Source organism: Chiloscyllium plagiosum, unplaced genomic scaffold, assembly GCF_037043375.1.
Source record: "Chiloscyllium plagiosum isolate Xiang-an unplaced genomic scaffold, Cpla_swu_hap1 HiC_scaffold_7, whole genome shotgun sequence".
NCBI lineage: Eukaryota > Metazoa > Chordata > Chondrichthyes > Orectolobiformes > Hemiscylliidae > Chiloscyllium > Chiloscyllium plagiosum.
The window spans coordinates 21,542,581-21,562,752 of NW_028270145.1; the positions used below are offsets into that span (position 1 = coordinate 21,542,581).

A 20,172-nucleotide genomic window follows, 5' to 3' on the forward strand; every position below is an offset into this window, starting at 1 on the left:
GCCCAGCCTTCAGTCAGGGGAGCTGTAACCAATGGTTGAGAGGGTTAGGAGGGACAAAATTTATTTGGTCAGTCGGCTCACAAATGTACTCTTAGATAAATGATGGCGGTGGACACTGAGGCTGAACAGGGAAAAGGATCGGAATTTGAGAGGTGGTAGATGAGACTCAGAGTTGAGAAATGCAAAATATTTCCAGACCCCCGCAGTGCTCAAATCCAGCAGGATGGCAGAGGCAGGTGGGGGAAAGGAAAAATCATTTGTTAGAAAAGCTAAGTGCCAGGATAAATTTGGCGACAATAAGTGAAAGCTTCAGCAAGAAGTTGTGGAGGGGGTGGAGTGACCTTCCAAAAAAATCACTGGGCTCCCTTCAAACAACAGGCATGATGCAGGCTCTCTGCCATATTCCAAGGTGCCCCTGACGCGTGACATCCTGGCTAAATAGCTGATGCGTTCGACCAGCCACTATGTTTCCCAGTCAGCACCATAAACAATCACAAGCTTGTAAGATGCTACTGAAGGCTGGAATGACCATCAGGCAGAGACAATAAGGAATGGGATGGCCCCCGGACTCAAATGAAATAACCACCAGCGAAAACAAACGAGGCTGAGGTACAGAGGCCACTCACTGTCAGAAAAAGTACAAGACTGAGCGACCACCTTGAACTGCTCCTCACCAACACAGCAGTGAAAAATAAAGGCACATTTCCATAGCACATTCCACTGTCCTCTGTACCCCCAAAAATGCCTTCTAGGCAACAATATACTTCTGAAGTTTAGATCCCAATGCTATGCAGGAAACACAGTGGCCAATTTGCGCATAGAAAGACCCCCCAAAGTTCCTGAAGATAGTGAGCAGACCATCCGTTTCTAGTGACATGGGTGAAGGGGTGAACATTGGGCCAGGACAGTAGGCAAAACTCCCCTGCTCTTCCAGGTAGCGCCATTGGATTTTCTACATCCAGCTGGGAGGGCAGGCAGGGTCCCGATTTAACATCTCATCTCCCAGGCCTCTGCTTGAACGGTTCATATTCCTACAGAGTACCACACTACGAGCGTCAGCCTAGATTGTGTGTTCAAGTCTCTCTCGAGTGGGGTGGAACCCACAGTCTCCACATCAGTACTGACCTCCAAATTGGGGACAAATGTATAAACAACCATTTACTAATCTCACACAGCATTATTTCTAGGGATACCCCCAAGGCCAGCTGTGTAACACAAACATCTTGTTGGCACGTGCCTGTTATTAGGGGGGAAAACCTTATTCTAATCTCAATAATCTTATCAAATGGTACACATTCCACAGCTCTAGTTTGCTGCTGCCTGGTCACAGGACAGTTGTAATCTTAGAGGTATTCAACCACAAGTTATTGACAAAGTTTTCAAGATATTTATGGAACTGCAAGGCTAGCTGGAGAGAAACAATTTCCACCGGTTTGGACGACTAGAGGACAGGTTCTAAAATTAAATTAAAACCACAGGAAGGAAATTAACAAACACTTTGAAGAGGTAAAAGTTCCAAACTTTCCTTTTGTCATTCACAGACTTGTGTGCCATTGGCCTTAATTGTCCGTCCCTAATTTGCTTTGATATGGGGTTGGTCAGGCACCATCTTGAATGCTGCCGTCCAATATTGCTTCTGCAAACACAACTGACGCCGCAACAATTGTTAGTTTTAATTGAGACGGATAGATGTCAACAAAAACATGAAAGGCTATGGGGAAAATGCAAACAAATGCAGCTCACTCAGAGAACAACTTCAATAGCGTAACAGACTCAAGAGGCTAACTGACTTGCTATTCTTCCTCTATTTAGGATGAATTCCTAAGAACCTTCTCCCCACCCCACCCTTTCCACAGCAGCTGTCCAGATAGTGAGTTTCTGCAGAATGCCCAACACAGGACCAGACCTTTCTTGAAACCCCAGTTGTGCTGACAGGCCCACATTAGTGGATGGGGTTAGATGCTCTTCCAGAATTTGTTTCTCCCTGTAGCTCAGGGTTTGCAGAGATTCCAAAAGTTGCACACACTGTACTAGCCAGGAACAAATTGGGATTTGGTGATCATCACTGCTAAAAAAAACAGAATGGCCTTTCATTTGAAGTCACTCACTGATTTTAAAGGGTGAAGCTGTTGCAATAATATCACAATCCCAGTTTACAGATACCTCTGAGGATCATAGGAAGAACTGAATGACATCTGCAGGCAAAGGAACTCACCTCATGATAAACTGATGGCTTGGACAGTGATGGGATTGTGAACGACAACACTCTGTTGTTTCCATCTCTATCGACTATCTCCTGTGAGGAAAGTACAACAAATGCATATTATTTGCTCCCATTTCAACAAAAACAATTTTGTTTAACAACTTGGTCATTTTTTCTCATTACTTAAACAAGAGAGTTTGCGTTGATATTGAACTGACTGCAGCAAATCAACAAACCTCAGAAACCTGTCTGACAGTGCCATTAATCACGCATTAATCTTGAGATGATCACAATCTGCCACAATAGTGTGAAACCACTGAAAGCAACTGGAGAGTAGCCAGCCACTCAAACCCAGCCTAACTCAACCTCAAACTTCAGACACCCAGAATCACCCCATCCTGACTTACAATTTTACCAACCATTCCTTCACAGTTGCTGGAATTCTCCCTGACAACACTGTGGCTATACCTACACCACATGGTAAAATAATCTGTTTTTAAATATAATTACACTTTTTTTTGAGGCAGGCCCCAACTAAGACAGAAACCGAAACAAAAAGAATCGTTAAGGGAAACATAGGTTAACATAGAAAGGAAACTGAAACTTGCAGTTTTTAAGGAAATAGAAACAAACTAATGTTTGGAAACCAAACATTTTGGGGTAAAATGACCCTGGTTAGATACGAAAGGACACAGATCAATCCAAGCTGGGATACTGCAATTGATCAGTCCAGTGAGGCAGAACTGGGAAGACTTAATAAGTCAAAATCTTTACCCACAGGCTCCAAACAGGTTTCTGCAGCTTCTAACAGTTTGAGATAACATTAGTGAATCTATTTCATCCAGACCACTTTTAGCACATTCTGCATGCGTGTGCCATTTGCGGTGAAGCCTGTACCCACGGAACTCGGGTTGGTTGCTTATTGCTGTGGGCTAGGGATCAGACTCTCTTCGGAGAGTTTGAAGGATTTTGTGACAATGAGATCAGCAAAATGTGAGCAGACTGCAAAGCCAAAAACACAAGGTATGTCTTAGTTGTACCTGCCATCTAATGGGCAATATATAATGCATATTCAACAGCAATGTGCTTGTCAGTAGGATTGGTTAGGCAATGAGACACATTGGGTAGGCATATGGTGTCATTTTCAGTTTGACAAAATGTAACAAGTGGAGTGCCACAGGGATCAGTGTTGGAGAGTTAACCATTTACAATCTGTATCAAAGACCATATTGCAAGTTGATGCCACAAAGATAGATGAGAAAGTCAGTTATGAGGCAGATATAACGGACCAGCAAAGGGATATAGGGAGTTAGATGAGTGGGCATTGTTTGGCAGATGGAATATAATGGGAGAAAATTGTCCATTTTGACAAGAAGAATAGAAACTTATTATTTAAATGGAGAGAGATTAAATGGAGGAGACCAGAACTCTCCTGCAAAGTGAACCACAAAATGGGATTACAGAAGAGCAGCAACATATTGGAAAGTGGAAAGTTGTTGTTTGTTACAAGGTAAACAGACGATAAAAGTAGGAAAGTTTATTACAGATTAAAGGTCATTGATTAAATTACATCTACAGTACCATGTACAATATTGATCACCTTATATAAGGAAGGGCATAATTGAATTAAGCAGCTCCCAGAATTTTCACTCAACTCATTCCTCGGTTGAAGGGATTATTTCATGAGGAAAGGTTAAGTAGATTGAGCCTATATCCCTTTGGAGTTTACAAGAATGAGAATTGAAACATAAGATCCTGCAAGGACTTGTCAGTGTAGATCCTGAAAGGATGTTTCCTGTTGAGGGAGAGACTAGAACTACAGGACACCATGTAATATGAAGGGTTTCCCAGTTAAAACAGAGATGAGAATATCTATCTTTTAGTGGATTGAGAATCTGTGGAACTCTCTTCCCTAGAGAGTGGAGAAGGCTCGATCATTGAATATTTTTAAGGCAGAATCATACAGCATAGAACAGACCCTTCTGTCCAAATAGCCCATGTTGACCATAAACCCAAACTGAACTCGTCCCACCTGCCTGCACTTGGCCCATTTCCCTCCATACATTTCTTATTCATGTACTTATCCAAATGTCTTTTAAATATTATGACCTGCGTCCATTGCTTCCTCTGAAAATTTCAGTCCATGCATGAACCACACTGTGTGAAAAAAAGTGCCCCTTGTAAATCTTTCTCCTCACCTTAAGAACATGCCCCCTAGTCTTGAAACCCCCGACCCTGGGGAAAAGACACCTACCATTCACCTTATCTATAGCCTTCACAAATTTATAAATGTCTGTAAAGGGGGTGAAAGGATTCTGAAAGTAGGCAGAAGAGTGAAGTTGAGGTGGCAATCAGATCATGATTTTATCAAATAGTGGAGATTGAGTTGAATGACCTCATCCTACTCCTAATTGTTACATTCATATGATAATTCATATTTAACTTATGCTAATTCTGCATTTTGTGTAAAGGTTAGATAGAACTTAGTGTTTGTTTTGTTGAGATTTTTTGAATTGTGGAATTTTGTGGCTTCATTCTTTTAGTAAATTTTGTATTTCTTCCATTTTAAAATTCTGGGATCATAAAATTGTGGATTGCAGCAGTTCAAGAAAATATCTGACCAACTCCTCCTTGACAGCAATTAAGATCTTGGCTTAAATACAAAGAACAAAGAAAAGGTGACTCTTATTTTTATTCTGCAGATTAAGGACAGCTGCAATTTGCCAATATTGTAAATATTTGTATAATAAATAGCTTAAAATTGCACATTTAAAAAAATATACATTCTATTTGAATGTCAATCTATAATTATCTTATGAATTATGATTATAATGAGAAACAAAATACTGGAGACACTCAAAAGGTCTGGCTGCATCTGTGGAGAGAGAAACGGAGTCAATGGTTTGAATCCAATATGACCTCCTGGAATGAGCAGGAATATGGTGGTTTTTATGCTGTTGACAGAAGGGGAGGAGGATAAAGTGGAATATACGATAAGGGTGTCCTTATCCCCTAAAGTCAAGGGGAGTGCCAAAAGTGGAAAAGGAGGGATAGTGATATCAAATAGGTGTAAACCAAGGTGTGAAAAGGAGAAATGGATCCAGTCTATTTTACTGTATTATCACAATGCTTCCCTTACTGCAATGATGATTGCTCAATAAACCAACTGTCTAATTAAAGGAGGGACAATAAATGCCAGCCTTGTTTCTGATGCTCACATTCAGTGCGTGAATAAAAATAAGACCTGATCCTTGTTGCAAGTATCCAAACCCTGTCCACCCCAAACTGGAACATGTACATTGAAGAATGGTGGTCAATGTAAAGAGAATAACATGGGGTAAAGGAGAAATAGGAAAAGATGAATAAAAAGTAGAGTGATAGCGATAAAACATTGAGAGAGAAAGAGGGTGAGCAATAGGAAGATTGGGAATGTAACATCATGTCAAAGCTTTACTAAAGGAGTGACTGACTGATGGCTGACATGATACTGAGTATATCTGACCCAGTAATGGACAGTACAGGGCATCTAACTTTGAGAGAGAAAGTTGGACAGTTTGTGTTCATGGTCACCTGAGAATCTGTGAATACCAGTACTCCCCAGTGAGTAACATAAGCAGAAATGCTCATTCTGTGACCTGGAAGCTGAAACTTCAGATTTTAAATCATGGAAATAAAGGTCTCACATTAATCCTGAGACAAGCACCAGTTGTGGAATTGTGCCAGTCTGATGGTGTGGGCTTATGAGACAGAATGGCGCTTTGAATCCACATGGCACCTAATCCAACTGTCAGGTGTCTGCACAAGAATGCCACGCTAACACAATTGCATCATGATATCTAGGAGTCTATACAGACAGCACTGATGCAGGATTGATGCCAATTATTTTTTCTTTCTCAAATGGTTTTCTAATATGCTTTCAATACGTTAGCAATAGCCTTGAGAAGCATTCACTGTTCTAATAGCTCTCTGAGAATAGTTCTTCTAATTTTCCATATTCATCATATTGGATGTTGGTCATTGATCAGTAGTAGGAAGTCAATATTGTAGTTTGCTCTCTAGAGACTTGAGCACATAATCGAAGCTGCACTGAGTGTCAGCCTCGAGACAGTGGAATGAACTAATAAACCAAGGTTTTGCCTGCCTTCAGGCAGACCATAAAAGGTTTCATGGTCACCATGCAAAGAAGAGCAAGAGTTCTCCCTGGAATCGTAGTCAATATTTATCAACCAACCAATATCACTAATACAGAACAACTGGGTATTTTCAGCAGTGTTGTTTCATGGATCTTGCTGTGCATAAGCTGTGTCCCATTTCCTACAGGGAATTGCATTGTGGTGATGGTGCTGGTGGTGGGGTCCGTGATGAGGTTGAAAGGCACAATATGAATGCAGACTCCTTACTGCAGATGAAGCAAAGGCTTACTGGAATGAGGAATGACCACTTAGGATTGCAGCTGGTGGGTGGGGGTGGGATATTGTGGAACTACATACAGCAGCCCTTGCTGAAATCAGTGGGGAGACAGTTACATGAAAACAGGCTGATCTTTAGAAATGGAGTCAGAAATACTTGCTCTTGTGTTACCTCCCTGTACATGCCGTGAACAAGGCTGGGTGCTGTGGACATTCTAAAAATGATGCAGTTCAGAGCAGCTTTTCTGATCAAAAGATTGATACCCATGCTGGCTTCCCAGGTTTATAACTCTGGCTCTCAACCTGCGAACACAGAGCCCTGAAATCTCTGGCAGGACAGTTAGTCACGGGGCAGTGTAATCCCCAGCAACCAATGGCCTTGAGTTGTTTCTCAAGCTGCTTAACGACTCAGACATTTAAATCATTTTAAACCTGAACTTTGAACCTAATTGCACTCAAGTGAACAACAGCCTTCCAGTAAAGTACTGGCCTCACGTGTCGTTCATTATCTGTGGCACATCCTCTCTCCACTTCCTTCGAACACTAGCTTTAACAATGTATTTATAGCAATCTTTTGTAACCCTAAACAAGTGAACATGACCAAATCACAGGGTAGCGGGCAAGGAGCAAAGAGTCAAGTCCTATTCATTAACCCAGAGTATAACTGGGGTCTCAATAATGCAGTTGCTCAAGCTCTCAGAACAAGATGGGGTGGATGCGAAATAGAGGGGCAACAGGAAGCAGCAAACAGATGGTGAATCAATTTGTTTCTATTGTAACAGACTGTGAATACATTTGTTTCTGTACTGTATCAGACAGTGAGTCACTTGTTTCTGTACTGGTTCACAGCCTGTTACACTGTTACAGTAAAGGCTAAATTGTATCAATTTATTTCTGTACTATATCAGACAGTGAATCTTTTGTGTGTATCGTAACAGGCTGTGAATTAATATATTTCTGTATTATAACAGGCTAGGAATACATTTGTTTCTATAGTGTAACAGACAGTGAATCGATATGTTTCTGCATTGTAACAGGTTGTAAATTTGTTTCTGTACTGAAACAGACAGCAAACCATTTACTTCTGTAACAGGCTGTAAATCAACTTGCTTCTGTACTGTAACAGAGTGAATTAATTTCTGTACTGAAAATGAATTAAGTTTATTCTACTATAACTGACTGCGAATTGGAAGATGGCTTGTAACATTATAAAAGCAGGAGTGTCTGAGATCTGTATAAGAATATGCACCTCCACTTATCTGGTGATGTTTAACACAAGGTATGGCCTACCTAATTTGTAACTGATTATGTTGTGCCTGAGATGGAGAGCTGTAGGTGTAATGAAGTTACAGGAATTGTATCATACACTGCCAGTATACCATTCACATTGGAGCTACAGGACACACTGAGGTTACCACAAAGGTCCTACTTTCTCAACCTACCCTCTCGCCCGAGGTCTGGTGACCCTCAGGTTAAACTCACTACAGTCTACTCTATTCACAGTGAAGCGACAGGATTTAATTGTACATTGAATATGTCCTGCTCAAACCAGTCATTTAAGTGTTGAAGTGAGAGGGTTTTGTTTGCTTTGTGTGCAGGAACAAGCAGGGAGGTGACAACTGTCTCTAAGCTGATCCCACGAAGGACAGAGATGAACTCAAGCGCAGAAGCAAGGAATCTGCATCCTATAAATCTCTCTCACTAACCAAACATGGTGAAGCCTCAGAAATAAGAATTGATCACTCAAGTCTGGAACTTGTCATTGCTGAGCCTTTCCCCTCTGGCAGGATCAATATTGTTTGTAGCTGTACCACTCACACCTGCTGTGGTGTTGCTGACACTGAATCAGAGCTCCTGACAAAATGGTAAGACAGTGGCAACTGACCCCACATCAAACCCCAATCAGCAGCAATTGACAACTCTGTCTTGTTACAGGCTGGCCTGAATAGGCAGTGACTGTTCATTCAGTGCACCTGCCAACGCGGTGACATTCTATTCATATTTAATGATATTAATTATTTAAGTGCCAGCAGTTCTCTATATTTTGTTTACAAATATTCAGGTATCATATGTTGTTTTGGACACAAGTTTTCCAGCAGTGCTTGTGTGAATTGTGGCAATCTGCATTAAAGGTTATTAAAGGTGATACATGTTATACGTGTTCTAGGCCAACAATTAGCAGACCTGGCTGCACCTACAATGACACGCACCACCACCTGCACATTATCCTCTGAGGGACTTACAATCCTGACTTGGAATGATATTATCTCTCCTTTTGTGTTGCTACATCAAAAATCCCTCCCTAACAGCAATGTAGGTGTAAGTGCAACATATGGACTGCAGTGGATCAGGAAGGCAGCTCAAGGACAATCAGGGATGAATAATAAATGCTGGCCTAGCCAGTGACTCTTACATTCTGTGAATGAATGAAAGAAACTGATGAAAATTGACAAACAGCAAATAAAGCCACACTGATCATTAATGTTCTCACTAAAGCCCATCCCTCTGGCGCATGGAGACAGACAAATGAACACACAGCTTACCAGATTGTAGATCCCCAGAAGCAGAGCTTCAATGCAGCCATTGCTCTGTCTCTCTCTGCTTGCCGTGATGCACAGATATCCCCAGATCAATTCAGGCAGAAACTGCAGCGTGAATCTCTTCAACCTGACCTCTGAGCTTCGATACAACTCAAACAGCTGGTGACAGACAGGCTCCAGTAACTGTAGGGAGAGTTATGCAGATGATGTATAAACAGAAAATGTCACAACTGCTTCACAGCAACAATGCACCAAGTAGGAGATGTGACAATGTGCCAGGATTGCCATCATTGCATGGAGTTTACGCTATGAAACTACACTGAAGATCCCTCTACATCTTGGCACACGACGCAAGTAGGACAACTAAGTTCATCAAACACCCCGTGTGTTGGGCATCTGTTCTTGATTCTCTTTTCAGGGACTAGTTTGCAGCTAGCAAGGCTGGCATTTGTTATCCCATACCTTGAAATCAGAGGCTTTTTAGGCCATAGCAGAAAAGCAGTTCAGAGTCAACTGCGCTCCACAAATCACGTGCAGGTCAGAGTGGGTAAGGACAGCAGATTCCCTTTCTAAAGGGCATTAATGAACCAAGGGGGTTTTTGCAACAATCAATGATAATTGCCCTGGTCACCATTATTGATAGTTAGCTTGAGATTCCAAAGTTATAAAATGAATTAAAGTTCTGGTGGGATTTATACCAATGTGCCCAAAGCCTCTGGGTTACTAGTCCAGTGATATAGCCACTACACCACTCTTTTCCGCCTCAAAAAGTAAAGTAGCTTATAAATTCCCATGCAAACAACTAAGCTTCAAAATATTGGTCACATCCGATTCTTCTGCATAGTCTGCCCAACAAGGTGTGCTGGAACTATACTTAACAAGCTCATTAAGTTAAAACCTACACCAAATACAACCTGAAAAATCAGAAAATGATAGTCAGTACAAGTAGGCTAACTCCAAGAAGCTACAATGTGCAGGTCATGACTTCATCAGCCAAGATTTCTGCAGTACAGTTAATGAGGGTGAGGATCCAGACCTTCAGTATCCATTACAGGCTGAGAGATTCACCTCCCTGAACTAACAGGACAACACTAGCTGCAGACATTCTACCTCATTGTTAGGATCCTGGATGACCTTGTAGAGAGCCGGCACAATATCGGTCTTCTGCTGAAGGGTTGCTGCATAAGAGGATATCTGAGATTCAGGCAATGTCTGTAAGGCAGCAAGGGAAAAGGGAGGGGTTATCAAACCTGCCAATATCCTATGGTCAAAAAATGGTGAAAGCACACAACACATATTGCAAAGCTTGGCAGACTCCAGTGGAGAGAATAGCATGTAATCAGTTATGTGCAGTGAGAGTAGTTATGGGTGTGGGTGCTGTGGAGTGTGTGTGGATGTGTAAGCGTGAGAGTGTGCTGGCACATGCACTTGCATGTGCATTTGTGTACAAGTATCCACTTTAGTCTGCCTGTGGATGTCCGAACACGTGTGTATCTGGAAAACCAAGCATGGGCAGAGGTGCACATGTGCATACATGCATGTTTGTATATTTGCATGTGCACTGACAGATGTGCTTTTGTTTGAGTGGACATGTAGATTAATGTGGACTGTGTGGTATGTGCATGTGTGTGGGTACATGTGCTCCTTCAGGTGCCTGCATGCAGACCAGTACGCGAGTAGATTTGCACATGCATATACAGACGTGCACATCTATGTGGGCCTGCATCTGCATGTGGAATTGTAAATGTAGGCAGGGTCACAGACAAGTATATGCATTATGCATTGTGTACAGCTGCAGCATATGCAGATGTACACATGTACCTGCAGAAATGTGCACATGCATGTGTATGCACAGATAGGTTTATGAATGCGAGTGGATCTGTCTGACATTGTATGTGAAGTACACGTTGAGATAGGTATGGATACGCAACTGTGAACAGCGTAACTGAATAAACATTTCCAATATACCAGACAGCATTCCCAGCACAACTTGGAAAAACTGCACATAGTCTTGGCCTATCGCAATTATAGCAGTGTTACCTTGAACTGGGAGAGCCAATCCTCCACCACCTCTATGTCAGAATTTAGCATTTTCTTACTGTTCTCTCTTATTCACCTGAGAAAAAAAATTTCAATTTTACAACTTTCAGAAGCATCATGTTACACATATCACAACCTTAAAAAGTACATGGATGAGCATTGAAATGTTATAACATTCAAGTCTATGGGCCTGGTGCTATAAGGTGGGATTAGTGGAAGTAGGTTGGCGCACACTTGATGGGTTGAAGGGCCTCTTTCTGTACTGTATGACACTATAACATGAGACAGTAGCGAGAGGCGTATCCAGGCTTGCTGAGGTCATTTAAGTGGCATAGCAAATACTGTCAATGGGTACAGAATGTTGCAAAGAGACATTCAGTCAGTTGGCAAACAGTGGCAGATGCAGTTTGACTTGGGGATGCAAGTGAAAATACGAAGACTAGGCAGATAAAAAAAAAAGTGGTTTGATCAGCAAACCTTATTTTGGAGATGATTGAGGCATCGATTGTAGGGAGTCATGCCAGGCTGCAACCTGCAGAAGCATGAGCAGGAGCTGCAGTGTCCAGGAGTGAGTGGAAGAGGTCGAGCAGTGGACCGCGACATCAGAGACTGCAATCGAGTCCTCGGTGGGACAGAGCCAGACCCTGGAGAAGCAAATATGGGCCTTAGTAGAACAGGTCGACGACCTCGAAAACTGAGGTCGAAGAAAAATCATCCAGGTGGTCGGGCTGCTGGAGCGAGAGGAAGGCGAACAGCCAACCAGTTTTTTTTTTCCAAAGAATGGCTGCTGCGATTCCTGGGCTGGGAGGCCGAGACAGGTTGGGTGCGGATTGAGAGAGCTCACTGGGTGGCAGTGCACAGGCCCAGTTCGGACCAGTGTCCCCGCCCAGTCCTAGTGCAATTCCAGTGCTACAGGGACAAGAAAAAGGTACTGGAAGCCTCCAGATCACTGGGAAAGGATCCACAGATTTACAAAGGATCAAAGATTATGTATTTTCAGGACTTTTCTGCGACCGTGATCCGCAAGAGGAAGTCCTTTGATGAGGTGAAGAGGAGACTGAGGGATCTGGAGATTTCATATTCCATTAGGTACCCAGCAGTGCTCCGCTTTACTCACAAAGGGTCTGCGCATGTATTTGACTCCTCAGACAAAGCAAAGAACTTTCCGGACACTTTGAAATAGACCAGGTGGTCCAAGAACATGGACAATGTTCTCTTTTCTTTTCCCTATTCTTTTTCTCTACTTTGGGACTTCTTTTACTTTATTATTTTATTACAGAAAGTGTTGCTTTTTTTATATAGTGATAATTGAAGTCAAGGTAGGCTTGGGGATGGGTGAAGTGCTCCCTTTTAATTTTTTTGTCCGTAATACCTATTTTTGTTGTTTATCCTTCGCCTGAGTTTGGGGCACGGCTCAAGCTAGGAGTAGCTATGGAGGTGAATGCGGGTAGTGGGCTGGGGGAAAAACAGTCTCCCATCAAGTGTTTTTTGTATGTTGTAATCGGTTTAGTTTGCTAGCTTTTAGTTTTCTTAATGTAGCTTGAATGTGTGTATTTTTAGACTCTATGGGTCTTCATTTATTTACATTCAACATGCTGTGAGTAGGGTTTGATTAGATTAGATTCCCTACAGCGTGGAAACAGGCCCAACCAGTCCACACCGACCCTCTGAAGAGTAACCAACCCAGACCCATTTCCCTCTGACTAATGCACCTAACACTATAGGTAATTTAGCACGGCCAATTCACCTGACCTGCACATCTTTGGACTGTGGGAGGAAACCGGAGCACCCAGAGGAAACCCCTGCAGACACGGGGAGAACGTGCAAACCCCACACAGTCACCTGAGGCTGTAATTGAACCTGGGTCCCTGGTGCTGTGAGGCAGCAGTGCTAACCACTGAGCCACCGTGCTGTCCTTGGGTTCTTCCTCTTGGGGATTCAAGAGTAGTTATAGAGGGATATGACTAAGTGTCTCCTCAAATGGCGCACCTGGAATATTAAGGGGAGTCACTCGTTGGTCAAGAGAAAAAAGTACTTCCAAGTCTCAGGAAGGAGGGTTGATATTGCCTTGTTGCAAGAAACCCATCTTAATGGTAAGGAGCACCTAAAGTTACAGCAAGATGGGGTTGGATTTGGTGTTTTTTCATCTTTTAACACTAAGAGCAGGGGAGTGGCAATACTTGCCCAGAAGAGTCTCCCATTTAAGTTATTAGATCAAGTTAAAGAAGAATATGAGCGGTTTGTAATTCTTAAAGCTTAAATACATGGTGAAGAGTATGGCATTCTAAATGTTTAGAATTTGGCACACCCCTCAAATTCCTGACAGATGCACTTTCTAAGTTGATTGCCCTTGGAACATGACACAATATCATAGGGGGAGATTTTAATCATCTCATGGACCCCATAGTGGACAGCATGCCCAAGGTCCCCCAAATATTTCAAAGCAATCCAATGAATTGGTTGCCTTATGCTTGGAATTGGGCCTGGTGGACATTTGGAGATGTCTCAGACTGGTAGGGACTTCACCTTTCTCTCTAATCCACACAAGTATCATACCAGGATTGACCTTTCTTTAGCACCTTCGATTTTTCTGGATTCGGTGATGTCGTGTAAAATTGGGAAAATCCTGATCACTCAGCACTGTATTTGAAGGTTGAGATTAAGGGCAACGGAATAGGTTCCAGCCTTTGGTGGATGGATCCTTTTGTACTCAAGGACAGTAACTTTGTTGAATACTTGAGTGAGTTCAAAGCATTCTTGGCTATCAATTTGGGTACAGCTAGTAACCCGCCTACACTCTGGGAGACTGCTAAAGCCGATGCTAGGGGGAATAGCTATCTCTTATTTGGCTAGCCTGAAGAGACACAAGGGAGAGCAATGTCAGCTCGAGGAATGGTTGAAGGCAGCTGAAACCTGTATATTTTGATAAGCCATCAGTGACTAAATTGCAGCAAGTCACAGCTTTCCAGGTTGCCTTGAACTCCATGCTCACTCAGACAGCCAAGAGAGAACTCTCTTTCGTGAAACAAAGGCTGTTTGAGCCTGGCAATAGACCAGAAGAATCCATTACATCAATTAGAGAAGACACGGGGATTCTTACGTGTGACTCTAAAAGGATCAATGCGGTTCGGAGTTTTTACTCTGAGCTATATTGGTCTGACTGCTGCAAGGATTGGTCGGCTACGATACAGTCTTTTGTTAAGAACCTGGATCTTCCAGGTTTGACCTCAAAACAGGCATCTTGTCTTAATGCCCCCTTGACAGTGCGAGAGATACAGGAGGCAGTAATACAGCTCCAAAGGGGGAAGGTGCCAAGCCCCAATGGTCTCCCGAGTGAATTCTACAAAGAATTTATAAATATCCTGTCAGGGCTGATACTGGACATGTCCAACTATTCGTACAGTCATGACTGCCACTCCGCCATCTGAGAGAGGCCAACACTTCTGATTCTCAAAAATGGGAAGACCTTGGAGGACTGTGCTTCATACAGGCCCATTTCGCCACTAATTTCGGACTTTAAAATTTTATCCAAGACTCTTGCATTGAGATTGGAGAAAGCGTTGCCCTATTTTGTTAAGGAGGACAAGATGGGTTTTATAAAGGGCCGTAGGTCCTCCAATAATATTAGAAAATTACTGAATATAGTCCAAGTGTGTCAGCAACGATTGGTTCAGGGTTTGGTCATCTCTTTAGACACAGAGTAGGCATTAGATCGGGTGGAGTGGCCATATTTTTTAATACTCTGGAACGGTTTGTCAGATGGGTGGAGGTCCTGTATAGTGACCCTCTGGCTGAGGTTCTCACCAATGCTGTAAGATCCAGTAATTTCAGTATCGGTTGAGGCAGTCAGCAGGGTTGTCCCCTTTCATCACTACTCTTTATGTTGGTGATTGAGTCACTGGCAGAGGATATCCATAAGGACCCTAATATAACTGCCCAGGAAGTGGGATCAAGGGCATATAAGATTACGTTATATGCAAATGATGTTCTCCTCTTCTTATTAAACCCGGCAGTTTCTGTGCCCCATTTCATACAATGTATTAATTTATTTGGCTCTTTTTCAGGATTTAAAATCAATTTTGAAAAAGCAGAGGTTATGCCGTGGGGGGGTCTTAGGGGAATACCTGATATTGAAAGCAATAGACAATAGGTGCAGGAGTAGGCCATTCTGCCCTTCGATCCTGCACCACCATTCATTATGATCATGGCTGATCATCCTCAATCAGTATCCTGTTCCTGCCTTATCTCCATAACCCTTGATTCCACTATCCTTGAGAGCTCCATCCAACTCTTTCTTAAATGAATCCGGAGACTGGGCCTCCTGAGGCAGAGCATTCCACCCAGCCACCACTCTCTGGGTGAAGAAATTTCTCCTCATCTCTGTCCCAAATGGTCTACCCCTTATTTTTAAGCTGTGTCCTCTGGTTCGGCACTCACCCATCAGCGGAAACATGTTTCCTGCCTCCAGAGTGTCCAATCATTTAATAATCTTATACGTCTCAATCAGATCCCCTCTCAGTCTTCTAAACTCAAGGGTATACAAGCGAATTATGATTCCTCTTTAAATGGTCACAGGGCAGTTTTCTTTACTTACGTATTTTTGTTACTCCCACCTTTGATCATTTATTTAAGGCTAATTTTGCTCAGTTGCTTGACAAGATTAGACAAGACCTTCAAAGATGGGAGGCCTTTCCGATCTCTTGGTTAGGTCGAATAGCCCTTATCAAAATGCATGTCCTTCCTCATCTGTTATATCCCATTGGAATGCTGCCTCTGATGTTTCCCAGGCAAAGGTTGTGGAGACTCACTGGTTGTTGTGGTTCTGTTCGCCGAGCTGCAAGTTTCTGTTGCATTCGGCATTTGTGTAGGAACCGGAGTTGTTCGTATGTGGCGCTTAGTCGGTTAGCGCAGGATTCCCATTTCCTGGCTTGTCTCAGCGTTTCTCGCCCGTAAGTGTTCAAAGTTTGTGCGAAGATTTGTAGCTCGGGTGCTCGTTGTTGTGGTTCTGTTCGCCGAGCAAAAACTTCCAGCTCGGCGAACAGAACCACAACAACGAGCACCCGAGCTACAAATCTTCGCACAAACTTTGAACTCACTGGTTGGTTTAGTTATTTTATTTGGCATCACAGGCAGCCCTTCATTAAGCTTGCCAACTTGCAGTTACCCCCAAGGGTTGTGGGGAGTAGACTTTTCAGATATTAAGAGATACCAGCTAAGTCCCCTTCGTCCTTTGTGAGCGACTGGGCTTATGAGGACCCGAGATCAATATAGTTGGATATCGAGGCTTCCCAGGAAAAGTGTCCCCTTACTAGGCTGTTGTTTATGGATAAGATGGGGACAGTTACGGAATATTGTCAGAATCCAACCAGCATTAATACGGTCAAAGCAGAGAGAGCAATGTGACAGAGCAAGGGCAGTTTATCTGAAACTTCCTTTCTTACCCCTATAGTTTAATGCCAGAATTTTGGCCAGGGATAATGGACCCTGGATTCAACCTGTGGGCAACTAGGGGAGTGCCCTGTTTGGGAGATCTATTTAAGGGGGGATGTCACAATGTTCCTTGACCAAATGAGCCGCACTTATGGATTGCCCAGCGCAGATCTTTATCATTACTTTCAGGTTGGGAACTTCATCCAAAAAACGACTACGCTTTTGACCAACAAACAACATTGAGCGACTGTGTGAGGTCTGGGAGCAAGAGTGGGAGTGGAGATTCCCTCAGAGACATGGGAGGACATTTGAGAAAATGCAAGAAAGGTCTCGAAGTGCAACAGAATACACACCATGCTGTTGAAGGTTCTTCATTGGGTTCATTTGGCCCCACATCATCTTGCAAAATTCAAAAAGGGAGCATCTCCAATGTGCCCCAAGTACAAAAAAGGCATTGGTACCCTCACTCATTGTTTGCAGTCATGCCACAAGCTTTGTAGGTACTGGAGCACTGTGGCAGGAGTAATAGAGAGGGCCCTGGGGACTGAAGGTAAGGTAGACTCAGTTTCTCTGGTCTTGGGCCTGCCGAATTTATTTTCCTTAGACGCACGTGGGAAAAAGCTATTTAACATTCTCTCTTACAGTGCGAGGAAGACCATTTTGATGAGCTGGGTGTCTGAGAACCCTCCAGGCCTGTTGGAGTTGCACAAGTTAATTATGGAATACATCCCTTTGGATTTCCTCACAAACATGAGGCACCACAAAACGGAACTTTTTTTTAAATAAGATATGGCAGCCCTCTTTGAATTATCTTGAAGCACATTTGTCTGCCATTTTAATTAGGGCCTTTGTTTAACCATGATGATTAGGTTTAGTGAGCCTTGTACCCTGGGAAGAAGAGTCCCAAATAAATATGGGTGTAATAATTAATGCTGCTGAAGGTTGGGAGCTTCGGTATGGTTGCACTGAGTGGTGTTATTTATTTATGTATAGATTTGTTGAGAGTGTAGTTATGATTTTTTTTGTACAGTAGGGTAGTAGCTTATTGTAATGGTTATAATTTTAAATTGTTGTATTTTTGTAATTATATAACTTTGTAAAGAAAACAATTTCTCAATATAAATATTTTTTTAAAAAGTCACAACTTACAACAATTGAAGGGGAAAAGTGAACTGACTATCTTCAGGTGTCAGCTGCTTTACAGCACAACAGAAACACAGCTCCTTCCTTTCCAGAGGTCCAACTGCTCCAGCTACCTGAGAGCCAAACACCAAGTTGTCAGCAGGCCTGAGGTCTTTACTATCGCTAACTGAACATTAGACTACAAACCAATCAGCTACTTGTTGTTGCCCAAATCTTCATTCACACAGTGCCGGGGACCAGCTCACCTATAACGAGGTATCCCCTTGCTGCTTAAACCGACAACTGTGTTAACAATAATTGTTGTGTAACTTGTTTTTAAAAAAGAAATCTGATAACAATCCTTCGCTTCTAAACCAGACCCTTTCCTATTTCAGTTCACAATAAAACACGTGGAACAATCAGAAAGACAAGATGATCTTTACAGAGGGTTGGAATGCCACAAGCAGGGTCCACTTGCTGCAGCTGAGCTAAACAGGAGTCAAGGAACAAAAATAGAAAGAAAGATCTGGGGTGGTGAAGCAAGCTATTGGGAAAATTCCAGAGTTATGTCTGTGATTGAGTATTAGATTGCAGTTTTCAAAGTCCAAGGGAGCAGTGACCCAGGAAAGACATAGGATTTCCGCCTTACCAACCAGGTTATTTAATCAGACAGACAGAGGAAATTGTAGGGGATTTAGATAAGTTCAAGGTAATCAGGCAGAGTCGATGTGGTTTTGCAAAAGGGAAATCAGTTTGAACCAATCGATTGGAATTTGTTGAGGAGGTAACCATGGATAAAAAGGAACTGATAAATAGACTGGACTTCAATTTTCAGAAGGCATTTAACAGAGTCACACATTAAAAGAATATTGAGGAAAATTAAAACTCATGTGTAGAGGGTAACGTGTTGGCATGGATAGAAGATTGGCTAGACGTGAGGAAGCAGAGAATAAGTCTAATGAGCCTTTTTCAGGTTGGCACCATGTAACAAGTGGTGTGCCACAGCAATTGGTGCTTGGATCGTTTACGATTTATATAATAATTTGGATGAAGTGTTAAAAGGTACACGGCCAAATTTGCCAATAATGCAAAGACAGGTGGGAGAGTAAATGGTGAAGATGACGCAGAGGGCACAAGATGATGTCAAATGGAGTATTATGGAGGAAAAATGTGAAACAGTTCATTTGGTGACACGAATAAAAAGTGTACTGTAAATGATGAGAAATTGCAGAGCCTTGAGGTACAGAGGAATTAAAATCCTAGTGCATGAAACACAAAAGGTTTGAATATAGGCATAGCAAGTAATTAAGAAAGCTAATAAAATGTTATCATTTATCAAGAAGGGAACATTACATTACATTACAGTGTGGAAACAGGCCCTTCGGCCCAACAAGTCCACACCGACCCGCCGAAGCGCAACCCACCCATACCCTTACATTTACCCCATACCTAACACTACGGGCAATTTAGCATGGCCAATTCACCTGACCTGCACATCTTTGGACTGTGGGAGGAAACCGGAGCACCCGGAGGAAACCCACGCAGACACGGGGAGAATGTGCAAACTCCACACAGTCAGTCGCCTGAGGCAGGAATTGAACCCGGGTCTCTGGCACTGTGAGGCAGCAGTGCTAACCACTGTGCCACCGTGCCACCCACGGAACAGAATACATAAACAGGAAAATTATGCTTCAGTTATATTGGGCACTGGTTGAGACCACATCTGAAGTACCTTGCACAGTTTCAGTCACCTTTTTAAGATCAGAAGGATGCAAATATGTTGGAAGCTGCTCAGACACGGTTCACCAGACTAATACCTGGAAACTGCTTTATGAGTAATTATTGGACAGGCTATTGCATTTGTTGGAGTTTGGAAGAGTAACAGGCAGTTGATTGAAACAATGAATAACTTGAGGGGTCCTGACAGAATAGGTACAGAGAGGATCTTATGGAAGAATCTAGAACTATAGGTCACTGTTTAAAAATCAGGATCACCCATTTAAAACAGAAGTGAAACTAAATGTTTTCCCCAGACAAGGTCATGAATCTTTGGACCCTTCTTCCTGAAAAGATAGTGGAAGCAGAGTCCTTGAAAGTTTTTATGTAGAGGTAGGTAGATCCTTATGATGCAAAGGACAGAGAGGCTGTCAGGGTAGGTGGGAATGCAGACTTGAGGTCACAATCAGACTGGACCTTATTGAATAGCAGGACATACTCAAAGGCCTGAATAGCCTCCTCATTTACATTTTGCATGATAGTGTGCATTGAACCTATAGTTCATCAAGGGCCCACATGGACAGAATCTTGTATCCCAGTGGAAGACAGTACATGAGGAATGCGTAACCCAATGGTGTCAGTACACGAGGAAGCTGTCCCCCTGTGGCAGTCAGTATGTGAGGAACCCATGTGCACTGAGAATTAGTACAAG

General features: G+C 42.7%; 1 protein-coding gene across 4 annotated transcripts in view; it reads right to left on the bottom strand.

The window, feature by feature from the left end:
* The window catches only part of hycc2 (hyccin PI4KA lipid kinase complex subunit 2), a 57,834-nt gene that overhangs the window by 30,481 nt on the left and 7,181 nt on the right, over positions 1-20,172 (bottom strand). For 3 of the 4 annotated variants that reach the window (XM_087988809.1, XM_087988807.1, XM_087988810.1), the window contains exons 2-5: positions 11,193-11,268; positions 10,263-10,364; positions 9,156-9,335; positions 2,216-2,296 (exon numbers count right to left, since the gene is read on the bottom strand). In XM_087988809.1, the coding sequence (XP_087844935.1) occupies positions 2,216-2,296; positions 9,156-9,335; positions 10,263-10,364; positions 11,193-11,243 (414 nt within the window). In that variant the 5' untranslated portion in view covers positions 11,244-11,268. Of the gene's footprint in view, positions 1-2,215; positions 2,297-9,155; positions 9,336-10,262; positions 10,365-11,192; positions 11,269-17,771; positions 17,879-20,172 lie in introns of all 4 variants that reach the window. The other variant, XM_087988808.1, reaches the window with a different exon arrangement.